Genomic DNA, 24,697 nt, shown 5'->3' on the forward strand with positions numbered 1-24,697 from the left:
CTTCACACATGGTGCCACAGGTCTAGGCCTCCCACAGCTGCCTAAGGCAAGTCCATGCTCCCCACTCCCACTCCCCATTCCAACCCCTCGTCAAGTGTCCCCTACCCATCCCAGCCCGATCTCTCTCACTTCCATGTTCCAGACCCGGTTGGAGGCAGAGAAGGAAGGGATTGGACATTGAGAAGCCCCCTCCTCTGTTGGGGGTTGCGGAATGAGACCATGAATGACAACCTGAGTTTAAGCCCCCATCCCAAGTTAGCCAGTCCCAGCGCAACGAAGCCATCTCCCAGTCCACACTGGCTGTGACAGCAAAGCAAGTACACACCACCAGGTCATTATTCCACCACCCCCACCCCAGTTTCTGTGGTTACCTCAGCTCCCAGGAGGGGAATCCTGACTTCAGAATCTGGGGCTTTCCTGTTTTCCTCCTCTAGGCCACAAAGTCAACAGTTAACCCCAAAGTCAGAGATTAATAAAATCACGACATTTTCTACATGACAGGAGCCTTTCAGCTCAAGGAGGCTAGGGAAGCCCGGACAGGTACCTTTGGTGGCTCTCCATAGGAGGACTCTGGCCTTGCCCGGGTGAAGGGCTCGCTCATCCTCTCCCGGAGACCGTCTGTGCCCAGCTGGTGACTTGTAGGCCCCAGGGCGTGGCTAGGTAGCCACTGCTCCTTCAGCTCCTCCTGAAAACGATTCCTGCCAGAGGACCTTCTCAACCCCGTGCTACCTCAGGTCCCTCTGATGAAGTGACTCCCCCGGGGATCGGAGGAGGGGACCTGGTGGTCACCCGGAAAGGTAGCTGGCCAGCCTCGGGGGACAGGGGGGGGGGTGCGGGGGGGACGACTCTCCTTGCAGGAGGGGAGGCGGAGCGCATTCAGCAGGACTAGTTTCCTTGGGGTTGACTCCACGCCCTAAGGGAGGGCTAGTCGGGGGCCGGGTTGGGCGTGGGCAGCCACGGGCCGGCCCAGGAAGGCCACGGCAGGGCTCGGACGCAGCCCGACTGGGCGTAGAGAGCAGGAGGCTCCCGCCCAGCCGGAGCGCCGGTGGGCGCGGAGCTGAGCCCAACTCTGGCCGCCATGACGTCACGCGGGCCTGCCAGCCAATGAGGACCGCGCTGGCAAGGATATTAAGGAAAGTTAGCGCCTGCCAGAGCACCCTCTTTTCTTATATTTGACATTTAAACTCTGGGGCAGGTCCTCGCGTAGATCGCGGCTGTCAGATCTGCCACTTCCCCTGCCGAGCGGCGGTGAGAAGTGTGGGAACCGGCGCCGCCAGGCTCACCTGCCTCCCCGCCCTCCGCTCCCAGGTAACCGCCGGGGCTCCGGCCCTGGCCCGGCTCGGGCCCGCGCCGCTTCGCAGCTGCCCACGACGGGTGCCTCCAAAGCCAAGCCCGCCCCAAGTAGCCCGGGGGCTTGATTTTTGCCTTTAAAAGGAGGAATACAAAGATGGAGGGGAGTTACCGAGGGCGGAATCGGATAGGGGAGGAGGGGGGTGCCTTGTCTTCGCCGAGCGTGTTTTTCTGCAAAAGTAGCAAAATGTTCCAGTCCCCAGAGTGGACTTCCAGCGGGGTGCTGAGCGGGGGTGAGGGGCGGGGAGGGGAGCGGGGATCTGCTGCTGCTGTCCGCAGAAGCCGCTGGCCACCGTGCGAAATACAGGAGGGCAGACGCAGTTTGCACTCACAACTCCCCCCGAATCGCAGTTCACCCCCATTCACTCGTGGAGCAGTCCCCGCCCGCTCCTGAAGCGCGTGCCGCACAAGTTTCCCCGCGGCTGCAAAGTGTAGCTGGTCGGGCCGAAACAAAGTCCTAGCGATGGGAGTTCGTTTCTCAGGAAGGAGATGAGGACTAAAGAATGCTGCCGGCAGAGCGGGGCAGCGCGCAAGGCCCCCGGCGTGATTTGAGCTTCACTTCGGAGACCTAATAATTAGCGATTCGCACTGAGCGAGAACGCGGGCTCGGGTTACCGCGGGCGCTGCGCGGCCTCGGCGGGAAGCCTGCGGGCGCCCGGGGAGCCCAGGCGCTTAGTGCCGGGAAGAGCAGCGCCCGGACTCTCCCGTCCGCGGACGGCCTATGCGGGTGCCAGAAGTTTCTCCAAAGTGGGTCAAGGAAGGAAAGACCCCCAAACCTATACTAACCCATGGTTCCCCGGGGCGAAAGTTCCGGGAGGCCAGCCGTAGGCGTCCGGAGACGCCAGGGCAGGCTTAGGCAGGGCACAGGGCACCCGCCAGGAGATGGGATAGGCGTCCCGGTCAGGCCCAGGCTCGCCCCGCACTCCCACTGTTGCTTCTGGCGGCCCCTCGCTAGACCTGGGGGGGGGGGGGTCATCTTTGCAGGACGTTTGTATCTCAGACACCCGCGACAGGTGCTTGGGAGCAGTGGCCGTCCCCTGCCCACCTCGCCCAGGAGCAGTGGTCACTGGGCCGAGCACCTTACCTGAATCTGGGTCCTCTCCTCCTCGAGTTGCTTTCTCTGGACTGAGGAGCGAGCAGGTTGCCCACTTCGCTGTGGGAAGTGGACCTTCTCCTCTAGCCATAAATCAAAGCCAGCCATCCTCGGGCCTCCTCCCTCATTAGAGATGTTTATTGGAGATTGTGTTTATTCGGCTGTCACGGCGAGAAAGCGCAGTGACATAATTACCTCCGACCAGAGTCCTCCCCCAGCGCCCAGGCAAGCCGGGACCTCCTGGGTCGCCTTCTCACTCCAGCGCCTTCTGGATCGGAGGGCAGATGTACCCTCTCCTATAATTTGGATTATTGAAAGAGCTACTGTTCAGAATTCTCCAGGGCATGGCGTGTATTTATTTATTTTAGAATTTGAAAGGAAAACCGAAGGGAACCTAACGCCCCTCCCGGGCGGAAGGGGGCAGCGCGGGCGCAGCGGAAAGAGAGTCCCTCCGGCCGCACAAACTTTCCGGCCCTCCCGGCTGCTGCGCGCAGGGGACCCGACGCCACCGGGCGCCAGAGCCCGGCCAGAGCAGTGAGGAGCTGGCCGGGAGGGAGGGATGCCGATACTCTCTGTATTATTTGCTGTTTTTTTAATTCTCTCTCCTGGGGGCAGGGGGGTGGGAATCTGAGGCTTCAGAGTCCCAGGCTGCTGATTCTTAAAGTCAGGTCGAGCTGAGCGAACCAGTCTGCAGCTCCTCACCGGAATCTCTCCCCTGGCTGCGCCCCCACCCCCCATCCTCCCCATCGGTTTTCCCTGCTAGCCAGGTTTGTAAGTCACCACCTGTGAGACTGGTTAGGAAGTGATGGCCCAATTGTTCTCTAATTTAAAATACGTGTGTGTGTGTGTGTGTGTGTGCGTGTGTGTGCGTGTGTGTGACCGTGCTGACAAATATCCGGGATCCTGGCTTTTGATCCTCACTGCCGCCAATGTCCTCCAATCGCTAATAAAACTTGGGCCCTTAGTGTCTTGATTAACAAACATATTAACTCTTCCGGGGGGTGGGGAACAGCTTGTCCCAATCAATGTCACTTTAAGAGCTGCCAGGATGTGCTTAGCTCCGTTCCTGGCTGCTCCAGCGAACCAGCCCTGACATTTGCTCCCTCCCTCTTCCCCAGCTTCAGATTCCCCAGCAAATTCCCCAGTTCCCAGCTCGCGTGTTCTTTGCGCCTCTCCAGGAAAAACTTCGGACTCTGTTTGTTTGGAGATGGGATCTCTAGGGAGAAGGGGCTGAGGAGGCTTTAGCTTGCTTTTCTTTTAAAGCTGAACTCTTGCCTCTTGGGGGCGGGAGTTATAGAGAAAGGAGAGATGGGGAACCTTCCTGGGTGACCAAATGGAAAGCTAACTTTCCTGAGAACCCTATTTGCAAATGTCCTACATACTGGAGATCTGGAGTTTTAAAGCGGGGCCCCTATCTGGACAGCGGCAAGCAGGATCCGGGAAGCAAAGGCTTGGGTGTCTGCTGGGAAACCCAGTTGGCCAGTGCGAGCCTGTGTGTGTGTGTGTGTGTGTGTGTGTGTGTGTGTGTGTGTGTGTTTAAAGTACTTGGTGGAAATCTAGAGAGAGACGCTTTCCACCACCTAATGTGAATGGAAGAGGACCGAACCCACTTGCCATTTGGTCAGAGGCGAGGGCAGGCCAAGGCACCCAGGCTTTCCCCAGCCAAGCCTGGCCACAGGCCGGAGGCACTGCCAGCTCCAGGCTCTTCTCTGCCTCCCGCACTCTGGGCTCTGGAGGCTGAGGGGTGAACTGGAAACCCACATATTGGTGGAAAAAAAGAGGGCGAAAGGCCTGGAGTGAAGGAGGCACCTAGAACTGGTCGGCCTTTGCCTTTTGTGCTCATTTGACCCGTTTTGCCAGCAAAGAGAGAGCCTTTGGAGTCTCTGCAAAGTGGTGCAGGTGTTTACGGAGACTTGCCTCCTTCAAAGAAAAGCTCGTCTTCGCCTTTCCCAGCGCGCCAGCACCGTGCCTCTGCTAGGGGGTGGAAAGCGGCAGTTCAGAGGTGTTGCAACACCCACGCCGGGTGGGAGACTCCTGGCTCCCAAGCCCAAAGCACATCTCCCAAGAGCTGGACGCGTCTTTGCTTAGCCAGAGGCCTCCTCCAGACCGGAAACCCGGGGAGTGGGCAACCGCGAATGCCTGGGAGCGCTAGGGGGTGAGTTGCCGCGGATCTCACATTGACGAACGGATACAGGCCAGAGGCTCCGGGCACTCCCCGGTGAGCGGCGCGCTCGGCACAAACAGCCCTCCCCTACCGGGTGGGATGACCCCGGCGGCCCCTGCGGGAACCGGCCGGGGAGCTGTCCACTGCGGGCGCCGCGGGCAGGGGAGGAGACTTGAAGAGTGGCGGGAAGAGGCGAGATGGAAACCCTAGGCGCGATCCCCCCACCCCTACCCCCCTGCTCGGAGGGCAGCAAGGGGGCCTAGGAAGCCGCAATTAAAATGGCGACATGCGAGCTGTCTCAGTTTTGCTCTCACCTCTGCCCCTGGCGGGCTGCTTCTCCGCCCCAGCCCCCCAACCAGCCGCGTCGCCCGCAGAACGTGTACTTGGCGGAGAGCGAGAGGCGCCCCACGAGGCAGAACAGCACCCCCACCTCCTTTGAAACTAGACCAGGGAGAACATGAAATCTCGTTCTCCACCCCTCAAACTTTGAAAACTCTGTCTCCCTTGGGTCTGACTTCTCCCCCCACCCCCCGCCCCGCCCGCTGCCCCCAAATATTGACACACTGGAAGCAGCTAAGTCCCTTTTTGTTTCTTGCTTGTGCAGAGGGGTTTCCAAGAGTCCTACCCCTGGCCCCCACCCCCACCCCCACCCAATGACGTCAGTGGCTCCTAGCCTCTTATCATTTTTGTTGTTGTTAAAATTTTTCTCGGAGGTGAGGTGGGGGTTGAAGGGTGGGAGAAGGAACGATTCAAAGAGACAGTGCCCAGGGGGAAAATAGCAACAAGATTATGGGCCCTTCTTTCCGAGGCAAAGCTTAAGAAGGTGCTAATCCACTCGGTCCCTAATTGAGAGGTTGTAAAAATGATATTCGCCTCCAGTTCGACAGCCTCTGGGCCTCCTCCTCCCCGCTTGCTTATGCCCAGTGGACTTGAATTCAAGTTTCTTTAATGCTTGTTTGAGAAGTAAAAAGGGGGAGAAAAATAACGCGGACTCTGGTCGGTCTGAGACCTGGGCCCGCTGTCCCACGTCCAGGATCCCGGGATCGGGAGAAGTCTGGGTCCTACGAAACCTCGCTCAGGAGACCGCAGACCCGAGCGCCAGTGCCACCTGCTTCTGGCCTGGGGTTTGTCCTGGCGCCGAGTGCACCTGGGCCACGGGCAGAGCGGTTCCCAGGCCGAGGAAGTGGACGGGTTGTGCTGCTCCAACCCTGGCCGCCGCTAAGGAGGCCTCCGCTCTCCCCAGCTCTGCCCAAGCTCCTCAGTAGCCGGGTTACTGGGTCCCGGCTGGGGACGAGAATGGGAGGCCCACACTAGGCCCAGCGGCCCAAGGCGGCCTGCAGCGTCCTCATGCCCCAGCTCCCAGGGGCGGCTGCCATACCGTCAGCGGAGTTCCGAGTGTAGAGATTGCCTGGATGAGCTCTGACTTTCAACACTTTTCGTAAGTCAAGAGGAGTCAAGTGTCCCCGGTGGTGGCTTCGTTTTGGCCTCCCTGCCTCTGCTCTTCCAACCCCGGACTGTGCCGGGTCCTGGGGTGTGCTCCCCACGCCTACACGGCCGGTTCCCTGTGCTAGGGCCTGCCAGCTCCAAGACAGCTCCAGACTTCGCAAGACTGGGCAGCGGCTCTCTCCCCTGTCACCTTAACTGCGGCGCCAAGGGGTGCCTTTGGAGTGCACTGAGGTGTGTCCTAATGGTCCAGCATTCAACAAATGGACTTCTGGTGTGTGGTCAGAAGAGAAAAGCCATTGACTTACTGTCCTCCCCGGGTTTTCTGGCAACAGTTGAAGGGGGGCCGCTTCCGTGGACTAAGCAGACCCAAGAGAAGGAACCGTGGTGCCGACACACCTGCACCGCACTCAGATAACGCGCGCCGACACGCCGACATCGCTGGCGAGGACACACACACGCACACGCACACGCACACGCAGTCTCTCCCAGCATTGGTCATCTCCCTCCACCTCAGACCCCAGACATCCTCCTCCCCTCCTATCCCCCCCTGGGATCCCCTCCTCTTGGGGCGCCCGGAAAAGCAACCGCACTTAGTCAACAAATGGCACGTGGGAGAAGTTGGTGAGTGTTTGGTGAGGACTCTTCAGGGCTTTTCACAAGAACCCTCTGTACACAAAGTAAGTGGCGTGTTTGCTCGGGCCTCTCCAGCCCGGCTGTGACTCCGCTCCGCTGCGCTCGGCGGCTCCCGAAAGGAGAAAGAACAGAAGAAAGGGCCGGGGGAGCGAGGGTGGGGTGATGGGCAGGCTCGGGAGGCCTGGACTGGGAAGGCGGCCCGGCCTCGCGAGTTGCCAGCCTGGCGGCCTCCTCTCCGCCGAGGTTTCGCCTCGGCCATCACTGGAGTGTTGCTGCCGAAACCCAGTGCTGCCTACACCCTCTTTCTCTTCTTCCCAGCGGCCAGGTGGGCTGGGGCGCGGCCGCGGCTGTGCTCGGGGTCACGGTGCCCAGGCGAGGACCTGGTAGGGGCGGGAGCGCGGGCGGACGGGCGGGGGCGGGGCGGCCGGCCAAGCTGCGCGGAAGATGGCAAGAAAGGGCTGCGTGGAGCTGCGGGAACTTGCTCCCCACGAGTTGGGAGTTCCGAGCCCAGTTTAGGGAGGTCGGGGGCGCGACCCCCCGTCCCAGCGGCCTTCACTCGACCCCTCAAGTTAGCAGCCACAGGGCGGGCCGCGCTAGCTCCCAGGCCGCTCGGAGCCTTGCGATGTCGGCGAGCACCAGCTCCCGGGCCCGGACGCAGGGGGCCCAGCGCCGGGGAGAGGAGCCGCGACCCACCGGCGGAGCCGAAAACAAGTGTATTCATATTCAAACAAACGGACCAATTGCACCAGGCGGGGAGAGGGAGCATCCAATCGGCTGGCGCGAGGCCCCGGCGCTGCTTTGCATAAAGCAATATTTTGTGTGGGAGCGAGCGGTGCATTTGCATGTTGCGGAGTGATTAGTGGGTTTGAAAAGCGGACCGTGGCTCGGCCTCATTTCCCGCTCTGGTTCAGGCGCAGGAGGAAGTGTTTTGCCGGAGGATGATGACAGAGGTCAGGCTTCGCTAATGGGCCAGTGAGGAGCGGTGGAGGCGAGGCCGGGCGCCGGCACACACACATTAACACACTTGAGCCATCACCAATCAGCATAGGTGTGCTGGCTGCAGCCACTTCCCTCGCCCACACTCTTTATCTCTCCCTCTCCAGCCGCTGACAGCCCATTTTATTGTCAATCTCTGTCTCCTTCCCAGGGATCTGAGAATTGCTCTTACACACCAAACCAGCAGCATCCGTGGAGAAAACTCTCGCCAGCAACTCCTTTAAAACACCGTCCTTTCCAACCGTTGTGGTCTTTAAGCAGCAATAACAGCCACAAAAAAACCCCAAACCCAAGCAAACAAAACTCTTGACAGGAGCTTTGACGGGAGAGGATGCCTCATAAAGGTGAGTCCGCTTCTTTCTTCTCGCTTCATTTTTATCGCAATATCCAGGCAGGTCTCCCCCTTCCTCCCCCCGTTCCTTCCTCCGGTCTCGCCGGTCCCCTCCCCCATTGCGACGCCCGGAGAGTTGGGTCGGAGAAGTTTCCACGCTGGAGCCCAAACTTTGTACTTCCAGCAAAAGCCCGCGTCGGAGGGCGACGGCCGGCGAGCGGGAGCGGCGCTGGGCTCCGGGCCGGCGGCCGGCTCACCCCCAGCGCCAGCACCAGCGCGGGCTGAGCTCACAGAAGAACCAGGCGCAGCAGCAGCCGCGGCTCCCGGCCCCATCACCTCCAAATGCTCCCGGCTCGCAGGAGACGAGGAAGAGGCTCTGCGGTGCTCCAGGCCCGGGAACGGCTGCCGGGACCAAACGCTGCCGGCTGCTTTGTCCAGCCGAAGGCCCAGGGAGCGCGCAGGGAGCGGGCGCACCGAGGGAGCGCCAAGGAAGCCTGCTCGCCGCTCCGCCGCCTCCCCGCCCGCCCTCCGCCTTTGTGCCGTGCTGGGCCGGGGCACACAAGTCCGCTGGCACTCAAGCGCCGAGGGGCACCGCGCCCGCCGTCCGCTGGAGCAGTCAGTCGGCAAGGCAACGGCACACTGGATGCGGAGAGAAAGGGAGTGTGAGCGGGAGCCGGGAAGGAAGCCACCAGGCCAAAGCGGCCGAACGCGCGCTCCGAGGGAGCTCTGAGCCGAGCCCAGGATTGGCAGCTTCCTTCAAGCCCTCAGGCTCTCGCCCTCAACTAGAGCGCAGAGCTCGGAACTTGAAAACTCTCTACTCCCCACGCTTCCCCCAACCTTCGCCCTCGCCCTGCGAAAGCTGGGGTCTTCCTTGTCCTCCAGCCCCCAGCGCTCGGTGGGTATTTTTCCTTGTCTTCCTCTGACAATGCTGCGCTCGGTGTTGCCATTTCAACAAGTTTCGAGGTGGAAAAGTGGATTGGATTGCTTTTTAAAAAAAAAACATCTAAATTCCCTGATTTTTTTCTTTATGAGGCTTTTTAAAAAAATCAGTATGAAAGCACTGGCTTTCCCCTTCGTCTGATCACATCCTCTCCCAGCCAATTAGTCTGAGTAATTTGAGAGCTTTTCGATTGATTCTAAAACCCCAGGAGGAAAAGTGTCTTTTCAAAGTTCATGAAGTTGTTGCCTCTTTCCGTGTGCAGATTTTCTCCGTCTCCGTGTCCCATGATAGGCCCGAATTTTAGCAAGTGTAATTGGGGAAAATGGAGTTGAATTTCAAGTGGAAATGCGCTCTCTCTCTCTCTCTCTCTCTCTCTCTCTCTCTCTCTCTCTCTCGTCTTTTATTTTTTATTTTTTTTTTGAGTGCTAAAACCTGGCCTTTCAGTCTCGAGTGATTTCTACAAAGTTTAAAAACAACGTGAATGTGGAATCTTTTTCTCTCATACTCTGCACAGCTCCTTAAGCCATTTTGGATGTTTAACTCGAACTTGGGAAGGTCGAGGAGGGGCGGGAGCAAAAAATGAAATAAAAAGCAAAGAGCTTAAAAGCTTGGTGAGTTTACCGAGGAGAAATAATAGTTGTTGCCATTGACATTACATTTTTTTATAGCCAGTGACCTTTGCAAACGTCTGAAGGCGATTTGATTAGTTATCTTATTTGGCCCTAGAGAGTAAAACTTTGTCATTTTAATTGCTAATTACTTTTTGGCTAGGGGCCGGGAAGGACAAAAGTAAGCTCTCCCCTTCACTCCAGCTGAGGAATTTGGGGTTGGATTTTAGAATTAAGTAATTTAAAACATCATTATTTGAAAGCGGAGGCTTGTGTCAGGGAGTCAGTAGCCCAGTGGCCTAGGGGACCAAGGCCCTGGCGACTTCCAAATGTCTGGAAACTCCTTGATTCCTGGTGCAGGTCTCTGACCTGTCTAGGGCTTCAGGGAGCCCAAGGCTGAGATTGGAGGGAGGGGGCTGTGTCTGTGGCTCGGGGTTCTCAACTCTCCTGGCGTGTTTGCTTCCGGGTGTGGTGTGCCGGCCTCTCGCATTGCTTTTGCACTTTAGCCATTACTTAAGCAATTAGATAGATTCTAAGCTGAGAGGGGGTGGGAATGGAGTAGAACCGGAATTTGAAATGCTTTCCCAGATGCTTCGAAAAGTAATTGGTTAGGCCTCTCTGTAATCAGCTACTGAATTCTTTAAAAATAGCATCAAGAATGTACCTGCTGGGATGGGGGCATTCACTGGTGGTTGAGTACAGAGTGGTATGGAGAGGAGTTAGGAAGTTTTCCCCCTTCAGGAGTATTCTGCTACTCCTCTCCCGCCTGCTACCTTTGCCTTTTCAGAGTCCCACTTTGAGGGTGTGGGGGGGGGGGCTGGCGGGGGGGGGGGGCACACATTCTGATCCAAGTTGGGGTTTCTGCCTGGTGGGGGCATGACCGTGGTCAAGGGGACTGAGAGGCGGAAGGCCTTGAGAGCCAGTGCAGCTAGGCATAACTAGGTAGCCCTCTGCCATCTCCAGTATTTACCAGGCCAAATTTGGAAGCTGGGAAGAAGTGTTCCACTTAAGTTTATTTTTTATGGATTTAAGCTGCCTCCCAGCTAGGTAATAAATTAGACCATGAATAGCTTTGGAGGGGGAAAATGTGCTTCTTGGAATTCCTTGCTTGCAGGCAGGCAAAATTAATAATCACCATAGGCAAAACAGGAAAAAGAAAGAGTATTTTAGGTGTTGTTTTTTTTTTAACAGGGAGAAATGATGCTGTGACTATTTAATTATTTTACTTCTTTTTCTGCCCAAAGCTTTTGAATGGACTCTTTATTGTAATTCTCTCTTCCCAATTGAGCACCCTACGGTGCCGTTGTATCTTTTTACGGCCCCTAACAACTCACACCAGTAACACAATTACCTCCAGATATTTATAACAAGAAATTACTTTTCTATTTTCTCTCCCCTCCCCCAAAACCTTCTTAGGGGAAGGTAAGGAGGGGTGGTGGAGGATGAATCTTGGGGAGACAAGCACTAGATCAGGATTGACAATGCAAGAAGTGTCCCTCTGTTCCCTTTGCGAGTTGGCGGGTTGTTGGTACGTGTGGTTGGAAGCTGTGTTGCTGGTTAGGGAGAGTCCGTTTTGCTCTTTGGGTTTGGGGAGAGCTGGAGAATAGGAGCCATTGTTCACTGTCTGTAGGCTTTGTCCACCACGCTCACCCCCTCCTGTTCCTACTTTTTAAAGCAGCGAGGCGAGGTAGACAGCGTGTGTCACAGTACAGTAAAAGGGGGGACGATCTAAACACCGAAAGAAAAGTTAATCACAATAAGTGAGGTTTGGGGGGAAAAAGTTGGGCTCACCACATTCAAAGGCCAAGAAAGGCTGGGAGATGGGTGGAGTAAGGGCCTGACCGGGAAGCTTTGAAGGGGAGAGTAAAGGATAAAGTGGCAACCAGAAAGTTGGGTTCTGGGGGCCTTTGGAGGCTGGGGTGGTAAAATTCCTCAAGGGGAGTATGGCTCTGCAGCCCTCCTGACCAGCCCCAGCCTGCACTCTCAGGCACTCTGAAGTTCTGAGGTCCTCTTCACCTCACATCTAAACTTCGCGCATACTCCCCTACCCCTTATTCCACTGTTTCTCTTGTTCTTTCCCTGGCTCTTGATATGTTTGCAAAATGGGGCCTGACTTGTCAGATTCTCCAGTTCTCCCAAGCCAGGCCAGAGCAGTGACTTCTAAAAGATGGAGACTTCTGCGGGAGAGGCCGCTGAAAACGTGGGTGCAGCTTTGAGATTTAGGGTTTTATGGCAGTTTGAGCCCTAGATGAGTATTTTTGTTTTGTTTTGTTTTCTGAGAGTATGGCTCAGAGAGCCATGGGCCTTTGCTTTTGAGCCACAATTTGACATACCTTTCTCTCCTTCTGTTTTATCTTAGGGGGAAGACCTTAACTAGGGGTGCGCAGATGTGTGAGACCTTTTATTGTGAGAGTGGACAGACATCCCAGATTTCAGGCAAGTTCTGCTGTGGCTTGAAAGCTGCTTTGGGATCCCAAACCCTAAAGATTCAGAATGCTTCTTCAGTGTTGTTCAGATGGAAGAAAAAATTCAAAATAGGGTCATCCTTTCTTCTGATTAAAGAGTTTAACACTTAGAGATTTGGAAGATACAGATTGGAAATACTGGATTTTTTCATGCCTGGAAGGTAGAGCTGGATGGCCCTCAGATAGCTCTAAGCAATTGGGTGGCTTATTCCCTAAAGAACCTGGGCAGTCTCCTGTCCTGGCTCCAGGTCATCCTCCATCCAGAGGTAGGCCTACCGGGCCCAGGATTAATGCCTGTGTTCTTGCTAACAGAATCCCATATTCGAGCCCCGTGGGATCCCGCGCCCCACCGCCAGCGCCAGCATGCAGAACAGTAAGTGCCTCTAGCCTTTCTCATGTGGGGCTGGGGATTCGAAGACCAGTGGGTCAGGGGGAGGGCGTCAGCGCTGACCAGGCCACCATGGTAGCAAGGAAAAACCCCAGGGACCTAAGGCAACTGTGCCCCCCTCTGCGCCTGGCAACTTGAGAGGGGAGGGCGTTTGCTCTGCTGTTCTAGCTCCTGGAAAAACAGGAGCTGGGCGCTTCAGAACAGCCCGCTGGAGTTTGTGAAGTTGAGGTAGAGAAACCCCATCCCCCCAAATCCTGTAACTCACACCTCCCTCCTCTCCCCTGCCCGGGCTCTGACCCCAGAGAGAGGGGCTGGGCTGAGCAGAGAGGGGCGGAGGCTTCTCCTGGTTGCTTGAGGAGAAGGAGGCCCCTTTCGGCTTAGCCAAGACTGAGGTCTCCTCCATCAGGGCGGGGTGTGGGGGCTCCCCTCCCCCAGTCGCTCCCAGGTCAGCTCCTTCCCTCTCCACCCCGCTGGGGGCCTAGAGGGCAAGACACCCAGTCCTGCGGGTGAGGTGAAGGTGGTAAACTCCACCAATGGGGCTGTTACCGGGCTCTGGGGTCTGGGAAGAGAGTCGGGCTCCAGCCCAGGAGTTGGAGAAGCCCTGCTGCAGCTGTGTGGGTGCTGGTTGTTTCGAGCCCACAGTGCCCCTGATTCCCGGCTCTTGAGTTTCCCATGCTCCCTCTGCCCAGGCCCCCAGGTCCCAGTCCACCTTCCTGCTCAGTCCAGGCGTGTTGGTACGTAGCAGGGCTGGTCTGGAGTCCCGACCTGAGAGCCTGGAGGCCCAGTGAAGCCTAGTCCGGGTTGAGGTGCGGAGTTTGGACGCGGTTCTTTAGGGCCCAGCTGTAGGAGTGCAGACAGGCCCACGTCTTCTAGCAACCTTCCCTTGCCGATCTGCAGACCAGACGTAGGAGGGTGCCTAGAGCCAGATGCCTCTGTCCTGGGAGCGCTGGCTGCCTCTCGGTGCCTCCGCGGCCGGTGGGCGGAAGCTCGGGAGAGGACGCAAAGGTGGCGAGCTTTAAAGGGGGGTTCAGTTGTGCAGAACCTGGCAGGCCCCGGGGCTGGCCCAGGAGGCACCCTTCTTGGCCAGGCGAAGGCTTCTGCCCACCCCTCCGGGCAGCTGGGTTCTCCTCCCGCAGCTCAGTCTCCGCAGCGCTCTCGGCGGCGGGGCTGGGGCGCACAGCGCTGAGCGCTCGCCGCGGCCTGGCTGGCGGGCCCCGAGGGGCGCGGGGTCGCAGGCAGGCCTGCGGGGCTTTGTGCCGCTCGCTCCCGGGTGTGCGCGAGGCGCGGAGCATCCAAATTGACACCATATGTTTTCCTATTAGATGCTTCGTGGTCGAATTCTAGGCGCATAATCATCGCTACTGGGCAAGAGCGCCGGCCGTCCCTAGGGAAGGGACACAATGATTGAGGCTTAACCTCTGACGGGGAACTTAGCCGCGCTTCCTCGCTGCCATTTCGATGCTGGCAGAGGCGACCTGGCCCTGGTGTGTCCTGGGCGAGCACCAGCCCTAGGTCCCTGCGGAGGTGTCGGGGACGTTATTATTATTATTATTATTATTATTATATTATTTTGCAATGTGGGGGGCGGGGAGGAGGAAGGTCTAGGATTAGGCGACCTCATATTCATATGCCTTGGCATTCAGAGGTTGGGATTCGCCCTGGCTGTGCGTGAAGTTTGGGAAGCCTTTCTTGGTCTCTCTAGGACAACACTTCTCTTTCTGGGAAGGTTTCCTTTGTCCAAAGGGGAAGCCCTGTAGTTAGAGGGTAGCTGGGTCCTGCCAAGCAAAGGAGAGATACTTGGGAGAGACCGGAAGCGCGGACTAGGCCTCGCTCTGTTGGAAAAGTGATGTCCCCGAGACGTCCCCACTCATGCTGCGTCCAGACAGAGCCCAGGTCCCCCAAACGCCTGTCACTTCTCATCGAGCTGAGGCTCCGGCCCCCCTCTCCGTGAGGGCCCCCCTCGCCCCAAGCCTTTGCTACCCTGGACACGCGGCTCCCCTCGAAGGGGAAACGAGTGCAGTTCCATCTCGTCTGAGTGATCTACAAATAGGGACGGAAAGGGTCGTTTTATCATGGTCCCGTTTGTCGTGACGATGCAATTTCCCGGAGCGGAGCACTGTCACAAAGTGACAAGGCTGCCACAAGCGCCCCGACTGATCTTTTCAATTAGCCTTCCATGCATGATCCGGAGCGACTTCCGCCTATTTCCAGAAATTAAGCTCAAACTTGACGTGCAGCTAGTTTTATTTTAAAGACAAATGTCAGAGAGGCTCATCATATTTTCCCCCCTCTTCTATATTTGGAGCTTATTTATTGCTAAGAAGCTCAGGCTCCTGGAGTCAATTTATCAGAGACTCCAAGGAGAAGAGAGGAGAGGAGAGGAGAGCTGAGCAGGGAGCCACATCTCCTGGAAGGGCTGCTCTCCAGACTCCGGGCTCAGGTTGGAGATTTGTACGGAAGTGGAAATTGTCCATTGGCTTTATTTGTGTGCCTGTGGTTTCTAGGGAGGGGGCTACAGAGAAGTGCTAACTTCCTATCCCTGTTCTCTAAGATTAGACAATGGGTGAGGAGGCTGTGAGATAACAAGATAAAGGACAGATGTGTGTGTGTGTGTGGGGGGGGGGGGGGCACTGTGGTGTGGTCTCTTCCTTTTCCTTTCGCTTTTTGATTTTTGCTAATATCGGTCCTTGGCTGTGGGGAGAGCTGAGCACAGCAGCGGAAGTAAATTGAGCTGTGGCCGCTGTGAGCAGACGCCCAGCTCTGGCTCCGCCGCCGCAGCCGGACTACTTTGTGGTTGGAGCAGATCTGGCGCTCTGACCCTCATGCCTATGGTAGAGGCGCTGAAACCCAGGTTAGGTTCACTAGCCACAGATCTGCTGTTCTGGTTCTTCTCTTCTCCTTCCCCTTCTCTTCTCCCATCTCCGTAGTATTTTTTAACCCGGGTGTTTGTGCGGTGCCTTCGCCAGAGTTTGGAGTGTGACAGCAAACGTTTCTGGACTCTGGCCTCCGTGGAAGCGCGGAAAGGCTGTGGGATTTACCCTTACAGTTCCAACAGTGCGGAGAGCTTGGAGGTTCCCTGTCGGTTCTGTGGAACCACCGTTTGCCACAACTCAGAAGGGATCTTTGGGAAGATATTTTTAGAGCTGATTGTTTGCATCTCGTGGGTTCAGAGGTTGGTTGGGGTGTTTATGAAGAGGGGCATGGTCTGGGGACACTGCTGGGGTGGTGCCAGAGTGAGGTGAGTGTGTTCTTGCTCCTTGGCAGGTGTCTGCCTGCCTGGTGCTTCTGCAGTCCGGTGGGCAAGAGTACGGCTGTGTTTGGGGCTGGGCTGCCCGATGCCCTGCATGGCTGCATGGTCCTGTTGTCATTTTTGATCGATTGCAGGGGCCTGATCACCAAGGTTGGCAGGAGTTGGCAGGGAGCTGAGGATGCATTTGGTTGTTTTCTCCTCCTCCTCTTCCTCTTTCCTCTTCCTCCTCTCTTCTCTCTTTTCTCCTCTCTTCTCCTCTGCTCTCCCCTCTTTTCCTCTCTTCTCCTCTGCCTTTCCTTAGGTCACAGCGGAGTGAATCAGCTCGGTGGTGTCTTTGTCAATGGGCGGCCACTGCCAGACTCCACCCGGCAGAAGATCGTGGAGCTAGCGCACAGCGGGGCCCGGCCGTGCGACATTTCCCGAATTCTGCAGGTGATCCTCCTGGCGCGCCCCACTCGCCGCCCCTGCGGCCCTCCACTTGCAAGGCCCTCTCTTCACTTCTTCCTGCAAACGCTGCTAATTATGGGACCCCCTCCCCCACCCCCCCCCCCAGTCCCTATCCACTCCCCTGTCTTCCCACCATCCCCTCTCCTTCCACCATCCTTCCCCATCTCTTTCAACCTGGGTCAGTCACATAACTCATCTAAAAAGAAAAAAAAAAGAGTGTGTGAATTAAAAGAAAAAAACCTTTCTCTTTTCACTTGGTAAAAAACATTTGTTTTTAAATGTCCTATAGTTTATGTACTAGAATAAGCTGAGTTTTACAAAACCGGCATCATTTCATTTCCTTCTCTCTCATCCCATGTTTACCTCAGATTTTGAGTTACTGGTTTGCATGTGATAAACTAAGGAAGCATATCTATATATATTTATTTAAAAAGACAAGTGCTATTTACCTCCCTCCATAACTCACATGCACTCAAGTGGGTATATTTTTAAAGGAAAAATAAGTTTAAATTCAGTTTATTTTCCCCCTTTGCTCATTAAAACATAACACCACTTTAAACAAGGTCAGCACACGCACACACAAATCTGACTTCGTTTTGATGCATCTTCTGGCAGTGTTTAAGAAAACAGTTTTTTAAAAATTTAAATTAGTTTTTTTTTAGTTCAAACTGTTTAAAAGTATCATCATATTTGTAGTTTTCAGGGCTACAAATGTAATTTTAAGAAAAAAAGCTCTCTACAGTAAGTTCTCGTACCATTGAAGGTATATTTTTGTGTTATAGACCCATGCAGATGCAAAAGTCCAAGTGCTGGACAATCAAAACGTAAGCTTGTCATTGTTTAATGCATACTTAAACAATTTTATTTTTGTCTTGAAATTATTAATAATGTGGTTTTCTGTCCACTTCCCCTATGCAGGTGTCCAACGGATGTGTGAGTAAAATTCTGGGCAGGTATTACGAGACTGGCTCCATCAGACCCAGGGCAATCGGTGGTAGTAAACCGAGAGTAGCGACTCCAGAAGTTGTAAGCAAAATAGCCCAGTATAAGCGGGAGTGTCCGTCCATCTTTGCTTGGGAAATCCGAGACAGATTACTGTCGGAGGGGGTCTGTACCAACGATAATATACCAAGTGTAAGTTCACTGAGAACACGCCCCTCCCTGCCCTAAGCACCATTCTCTTTCCTCTTTACCATATCATTCTTCACCTCCTTCTGCTCTCCTCCCCACCAGTGTCTGTCTCTTATCTCCTCTCTGCTCTACCTCCCTGCTCTCTGTACCTGGGGCTGTTGAGAGGAGCATCCCGACCTTTTCTTGACTTTCTTGGAAAATGGGAGTCAAGTGTGGGAAGTTGGTCACCTCATTTGCATGCTGCATAGTAGAGGGAGGAGGCACTTGAATCAAGAAGGAAAATGAAAATGAAAACCAGATTCTAACTTCCTCCCAATCCGCCTGCCTGAACATTCCTTCAGGCGTCAAACATCCATTTCTGCGCTAATATAAAACTAAGTGCAACAAAGCTCTAAATAAGTCTAAAAATTTTTGGAAATCTTTAACAAAGTAAGGCAGCCATGTGATAGGTCACCAGAGACCCCCTCATCCACCAGTTCTGACCCAACTTAGCTTCCATGCCCAAAGTGATGGCTGTCATTCTGTCCCTCATGTCCCTGCAAATCACCCTACACTGTCCTATGATGGTTGGGAGTTGTTTTTTCTAAATGTGTTAAGGGTTGCTCTTTAAGGGGGTGGTTGTGTTTAGATGGGGATTTAAGACAGAGCGGCCTTGTTTTTAGGAGACACTGCCATTTGGTTTGATTTTGGTTTGATTTGCAGGTGTCATCAATAAACAGAGTTCTTCGCAACCTGGCTAGCGAAAAGCAACAGATGGGCGCAGACGGCATGTATGATAAACTAAGGATGTTGAATGGGCAGACCGGAAGCTGGGGCACCCGCCCTGGTTGGTATCCAGGGACTTCAGTGCCAGGGCAACCTACCCAAGGTAAAAACCCGAGCAACCACCGAAACTCTCTGTATATGCAGCCATAGTCTTCTCCCCAACCTTTCCCTCTCCGGCCCTCTGTGCTTAGAGGATGCAGTGGGGTGACTCTTCAAAGGCTTGGGACACATTGGCTTGGACTGTATGTAGCTGGTGCTTATTGAACTCTCTGGTTGGCCTGGGAATGGAAGGGCTATGTCAGGAGTAGTATGCATGTGGCTGGTGTGTGTACATGTGTGTTATGGGCAGGAGTAAGTGCGTGTGTGTGTGTGTGTGTGTGTGTGTGTGTGTGTGTGTAAGAGCTTCGAGGTACCTTATTCAAATTTGCCATTCAAATGCATACATAGAAAGTCCCTTTGCTGTAGAAATGAGACAGGTTAACACTGCCAGACTGTGAGGTAAACATAATTGTATCGTTTTGCTTTCTGCCATAATTGACAAATTATGTGACTATGAGTAGGGTTCAAATGAGAGACGGTGAGCAGAGAGATGCATGGTCGAGTGGAGAATGGGGCACTGGAAGTGGTGGTCTCCCAACTAAAACACCCCCACACTCTCTCCAACCTTCTGGGCCCCCAGTTCTCACTCTCTGTAGGTGGCGACTGCTTAGAAGGGTGGGGTGACAATAGTGTGAGCCAGACTTGGGGTGCCCGGGTCTGGGAGAAGAGATGGGATCTGGATCACTCCAGGATGTGTGAGTAGGGATGAAGGAAGAAGGGCAGATAGGGATGGGGCGAGGCCCGTTGGCTCTCTCCTTCCCTCCACACACAGAGGTAGCTTGGTCAAGAATAGGAAACAGTTTACTGGGAAGATTAATCGGTATTTGTTGTCCTGGTGACAAGGAGATAATATGCGAGATAATGGGACGTGGCGTCTCACTCCCCGGAGCACGACGCAGCCTGGGGGCTTCTGGGCGCAGGACGCTGGCGGGACTGCCCGCGCGACCGCGCGCTCTAAAGACGGCTCTGGGTGCCCCGCGCCTCCACGGAGCCGGACTAGAGAAGGGAAAATCGGTAACAGTATGCGAAGTAACTGGTACAAAGGATGCTTCTGTCACTCCCAAGAATTTGTTATGGGAACAATCCTGTCGCTCTGTAATTGCTCATTAGAGAACGTTTTGTTTCTCATTAAGGCGACATGAATAAGCGTCTAGTTGAAGGAGACAGCTGTAGAAATGTTCCACAAGAGACCTCTGGACACGATTCGGCACCAATTGCCAATTAGACATGTCAGTTTTAAGAGCAGGAAACAATATAGGACGGACACTGGGAAGATAGGGAGCGGAGCGCTCGCTCCGGGTTCCCAGCGCGGCGCGCAGCCGGCCGAAGCTTCCCGATGCGCTGAGCTGAGCGACCCGCCCGCGGGATCCCCGGATCGCCCCAACCCGCAGCCTCCCGGAGCTCAGCAGGCACACCTGAGGATCTGCCTCCAGCCGGGCTGCAGGCCCAGGCCCACCCTGGCCTCAGCTGAGCACGAGGACTGACATGGTTAAGTGGGGACCACCAGACCCTCACTTGACCTTTGGAACTAGGAATCCCACGTGCACACAGTGGACACATTCAAGTGAAAGCGCACTTCACACTCCACAGCGCCTGCCCGCCAGCTTCCCGGCAATCCCAGGCCTCAGGCCGCCCGGGTCCCAGAAGTCTTGGGGAGGGTGCAGGGCGCAGAGGCTGAGCCTGGGAAAGCTGATCCCCAAGGCCCCGCTGGCCCTCGGCTCCAGGGCTCCCGTAGCTTGGGGCCTCCAGCAGGGACACCCCCTCCTGCTTCCTGGAGCCCCGACAGGAGCCGAGGGCTGCAGCTTTGCTAGCCCCACCGCTTCGCTTGGAGGCGGCACTGCGTAGGGCAGCTTTTTGTCTCGGGGAGCGCCAGGGCGGGAAGCGATTGCCTAACCACAGGGCCCTGGCGGCGGCGATTGGGGCGGGAGGTGGCGCTCCTTCAGGCGCTTTGAACTTTGAGCCGTGAGTGGCTAGAGAAGTCCGCGAACCACTGCCAGTCCCCCTTCTGCTCCCGCACAAAACCCATTTCCGTGCCCCGGGTCCGGGCGCGGGCCGCAGCTCCGGCTGCACCGGGAGCACGCAGCTCGCACCCGGAGCGTGGAAGTCCCGCGCGTGGGGGCCGCGGGGCGCTGGCGGAGAGCTTGGGCTGACGCCTGGGGGATCTTCAGACTTCGGGGCATTAGCAAGGATGCCCTCCCGCACTGGCCCCCTTCCCTGGGCCAGGAAACCATTTGGGGGCTTTTAAAGAGCCCTTTACTCCGAAAGCATAAGGCGAGGTTAAGTCTCAGAGGGAGACAAATATGGTTTCCATCTGATCAACGCCCCGCGGCAGTGGATAAAATCGTGACGACGTGGGCTGACAAGAGACAACTCTATCCGGCCCCAGTTCTCCAGCGATTTGGGTTTTAGGGATCCCCGAGACACTTTTTCTTATCCCCCCCCCCCCCCGCCCCGCCCCACCATACCCAGGCCCTCGATAGGATTTAGTCAGTCTCTTTTTCAACAGATGCTACAATGTTTTGATCCGGGCTCCCGAGCTGAAAAGGTGCCGCAACCGGGTTGCTATCTTTTCTTGCTTGTTTTCCGCCTCACTGATTAAGACACTAAGAAACTAAGGAATGATTTTATTTCCCAGCGTCCTTCCCCCCCACCTCTCTTCTCCTTCCAGAAAACAAATCCTCTCCCCCGCGTCAGATGGTCCCGGGGCTGGGATAATGGGAGGCGCTTTCACTGGCCTTCTCACGGATTAGGCTGGAAGGTCCGGCGCCCAGCCCATTGAAGGCGCCTTCCCTGCGCTCGGAGGGGGCGCCTTTTAAAGAAGATATCTTAATTGTTTGCCACTTAGGTTTATCATATGGGGAATTTGAGACCCAACTTCTAGTTTTATTTTGTGAAAAGCTTTAAGAGAGGAAGGTAAATCCAACTAAAGAAAAATAAAGAAGGGGGGAGGGAGCAATCTAAGAGTGACCGCTCTGGCACCGCCTGACTAGAACAGTTGCTACTATGAAAGTAATAATAATAATTAAAAAAAATGCTTCCAGGGGTGCAGGCTCGCTCCGCTCCGAGGAGTCACGGAGGGATGCCACAGCCACGGGTTTCTCCTGACCCGCTTCCAAGTCACTCTCCCCCAGAGAAGTTTAAAATCCAGCTCTCCTCGTCTCCGTTGACTTTCCTCTCCTTAAATGTCAGTTCTCAAGTCAGTTCTGTGCCTGCGTTTGTGCGAGATTGTGTGAGTGTGTGGGGAGGGGGAGGGGGAGAAGGAAGGAGAAGGAAAGCATGGGCAAATGTCCATGTTTTAAAATTAGGAAGATGTCAGAGAAGCAAAGGAGAGCAGAGAATGCTATCTGTGAGGGTCTTCGGAGAGAGACCAGGCAGCTTTGTTTAATTGGCAAGATCGAATGTGCCAGAAAAAGGACTGGGATGGGGCCTCCTGGAAGGCATGACTGATCACCCCTGCGAGATGGGATTGTGGTCTCCTCAGGCCCTGCCCCTGATCAGTTTTTGTTTGTGTTTTCCTAAAGCAGTACCCTAGGAGCCTGTCTAGTTGGCCCAAACGGACTCCTGCTAAAGTCCTCCTCATTCACTGAACCCCCAAGTAAGGGCAGCTCTTCATTTCTTTCCCTGAAAAAAAACAAAACAAAACCCACTTTGCTAAGTCCCTCGGAAACCTGGGGCAGTAAATTAGCGAAGACGTGCTGGCGTGGGCGAGTCTCCCCCTGTGCGAAGTAGCCCTCCTCACTCCCCCCTTCCTGAGACAGCACAAGGCCACCCTAAGTAGTGCCTCGGCCTATTGACTAATATTGTCTTTCCCCTTTATCTTCCTTTTCCTCTTTCTCTCCTCTTCTCCTTCTACCTTCTTATCTCTTTCCTCTGAGCACTCTTTTCTGTCTTTCTTACACCTTTCTTCCTCCATCTCCCTCCCCTCTTCCCTCTCCCCCACCAATCCAGCCCCATCTTCCCTCCCTGCTCCCACCCCTATTCCCCAACCCTGGTCTCTATCATCTCTGACTGTCGGCCCCCCCCCCACTAGTCCCCATCCACCCTCCCTGCCTCCCCTACCCCATGCTCTGGCCCCCCATCCACCTTCCACCCCCCCCCCCCAGCCAAGCCCCTAAATAGCATTGAGGCGCCCGCTCTCCGGACAGTGATTAATGATAGCGGAGCAGAGGGGTTAACACACTTCACTGAAAAGTCTGTTGACTGGGCTTCTTGTAACACAATGTGGCCCGCTGCACGCCTCAAGAGAATCCTTTTGTTGTCCGCGCTCATTGTGGCCTCAAAATTCTGCCCACGAAAGTTTGCCAGCGCTCCTGCCCCAGGAGTTTAATAGTTTCCCTTACTCGCAGGGCATTGTGCGGCGCTGAAAAGCAGCCCCTCGCTATTCAAGTGTTGGTGGTCATCTCAATAGATCTCCAAGGGCCCATATGGTGGCCAGTGCCGATGAATCCGCCTGTTTAAATGGGGGAGAAAGTTGGGGTTTTAAAACATTTCAAAGTTCCTGAAAAGATCCCACTAGATCCTGTCACAATTCCCTGAACTCTTTGAAGGCAATGCCTATTGTCTCCTGATTATAAATGATATTCCTGGCCAAGTCGATTTTCACCAGGGCCCCCTAGTAGCCCCTCCCCCCACTGGCCAAGTTTCTAGGTCAGCCCCTGTTGGTATCCCTTGGGGGCCTCAGGACCCAAGACCCAGGACCCAGCTTGCGGGCCCAGTCAGGGATGAGTGCTTCCCTACAGACAGGCTGTGGCCTCCTGGGCAAGGCGCAAGACAAGAGACAGCTAGCTCAAGTGCACATCTTGCCCCCCAAGCAACAAGGGAAAACAATAAAACTTTCCCCTGCTTAATGATAGAAATTACATTAAAAGTGGTGGAAATGCCCTAATTAAAAATGTACCACTTAAATGATATGCCAAGGACTCAGCTGCAGCCTAGAATACTTAGCTAGTTAGTGAACTCTCTATTTCTTTTTTTAAAATTACACGTTAAAAATTTAAAAGAAATCTTACTTTTCTCTGGTGCAACACATTACAAAGAATGGACAGTCCTTTTATCTAAATATAAAATTCGATTTTCAGCAATTATAGCCTGTTCTTGGTGATGATATAATTACAGCTGTGCTTGTAATAGGTGTCAAGGCAAAGCGCACTCATACAATAGTTGAATAAAACTGCAGAACAATGCGAGTACTTCTAAATTCACAACCTTTAAAATGAAATTGACTGTGCAGAATTAAAATAAAAACTAGATAAATATTTTTTTAAAAAGATTACAAGCTTGGTTTGGTTTCTTAATAGCATTTTCTACAAACCTATCAACATCTAATTGATTAGATAGGAATTACTGATTATAGATCAGCTGAAATCTTGAGCATCACTCTTCTATTTTCCCAACACAGCCATAGGTAAGTAATTCTGTAGGGAAAGGTAACTGGGTAAGGCATTTGGGGAGTCAAGTTTAGTAATGAAAGATAATTTTAATCAGAAACTTTAGTACTTATTTTGTCATTTGAAGAAATGTTACTCTTTAAGTATCTATATCGTATGGTCGGGTTCATCTTGATAAAAACAGAAAGCAAAAAAAAGGTCAGGTATTGTATGTCCAAATGCCTTTTATCAAAAAGAAACATCCCTTGGGAATGTTTTCATAAGACTGTCTAAATATACAGCCCTTGGAGTTTGTGGCTATACCAGACCTGCTTTGGAGCCCCAGGTTATTCCAAATTTCTCATACTGTCCTGTTCTTTTTGTTCCAGATGGCTGCCAGCAACAGGAAGGAGGGGGAGAGAATACCAACTCCATCAGTTCCAATGGAGAAGATTCAGATGAAGCCCAAATGCGACTTCAGCTGAAGCGGAAGCTACAAAGAAATAGAACATCCTTTACCCAAGAGCAAATTGAGGCCCTGGAGAAAGGTGATGGAGTTTTTCAAAGTAGAGAAGCAGTAAATCAAAGTAAATGTCACATCTTCAGTACAAAGAGCTAAATTTAGCCAGGGCCCTTTGCATAGAGGACTGAAAAGATTCCTTTTTCCTTTTTGTCTCTTTTTTTTTTCTGGGCATCTTTTCAGTGTGTGTGTGTGTGTGTGTGTGTGTGTGTGTGTGTGTGTGTTTCTTCCTTCTTTTCATGTACCAGTAATTCAAAGAGTAAAAGTCTGACTTCTCATACTGAAAAAAAAAAAAGATGATTTGGCTAGTTCAGCCCACAGAAGAGTCCTTGAATGAATGTTATTCCAAAGAAAATGTTTGGTTCTGGTGGGATAGTTCCTCCAACAGTAGTAGCATTTTAAAAGGAATTGGTTGGAAGTGGGAGCCAGTTGGATTCAGGATGTGGTTGACATGTTTCTGGCACAACAAAGAAAACTTACTCTTTCAGAGTTTGAGAGGACCCATTATCCAGATGTGTTTGCCAGAGAAAGACTAGCAGCCAAAATAGATCTACCTGAAGCAAGAATACAGGTACCCAGCTTCCCTGTGGTTTCATGCTTTGTGATTCAAACCGTTTGCCTTTTCTAGAGACAAAAGTGCTTCTAAGAAACTTCATTCATTTATATAAATAGTAACAGATTCAGTGTGCTGAATACTTTGCCACC

The 24,697-nt window shown here is 54.0% G+C and overlaps 1 protein-coding gene across 7 annotated transcripts in view; it reads left to right on the forward strand.

The window, feature by feature from the left end:
- Window positions 1-1,164: 1,164 nt before the first annotated feature.
- Window positions 1,165-24,697, forward strand: part of PAX6 (paired box 6) — a 29,256-nt gene continuing 5,723 nt past the window's right edge. The window contains exons 1-10 of one of the 7 annotated variants that reach the window (XM_081099553.1): window positions 7,536-7,734; window positions 7,834-8,026; window positions 11,921-11,997; window positions 12,339-12,399; window positions 15,966-16,096; window positions 16,894-16,935; window positions 17,030-17,245; window positions 17,945-18,110; window positions 23,862-24,020; window positions 24,481-24,563. In XM_081099553.1, the coding sequence (XP_080955679.1) occupies window positions 12,390-12,399; window positions 15,966-16,096; window positions 16,894-16,935; window positions 17,030-17,245; window positions 17,945-18,110; window positions 23,862-24,020; window positions 24,481-24,563 (807 nt within the window). In that variant the 5' untranslated portion in view covers window positions 7,536-7,734; window positions 7,834-8,026; window positions 11,921-11,997; window positions 12,339-12,389. Of the gene's footprint in view, window positions 1,309-7,535; window positions 7,735-7,833; window positions 8,027-8,214; window positions 8,909-11,920; window positions 11,998-12,338; window positions 12,400-14,974; window positions 16,097-16,893; window positions 16,944-17,029; window positions 17,246-17,944; window positions 18,111-23,861; window positions 24,021-24,480; window positions 24,564-24,697 lie in introns of those variants that run through there. The other 6 variants (XM_081099556.1, XM_081099555.1, XM_081099554.1 and 3 more) reach the window with 6 other exon arrangements.

This window comes from Myotis nattereri, assembly GCF_964212035.1.
Source record: "Myotis nattereri genome assembly, chromosome: 9".
NCBI classification, from domain to species: domain Eukaryota; kingdom Metazoa; phylum Chordata; class Mammalia; order Chiroptera; family Vespertilionidae; genus Myotis; species Myotis nattereri.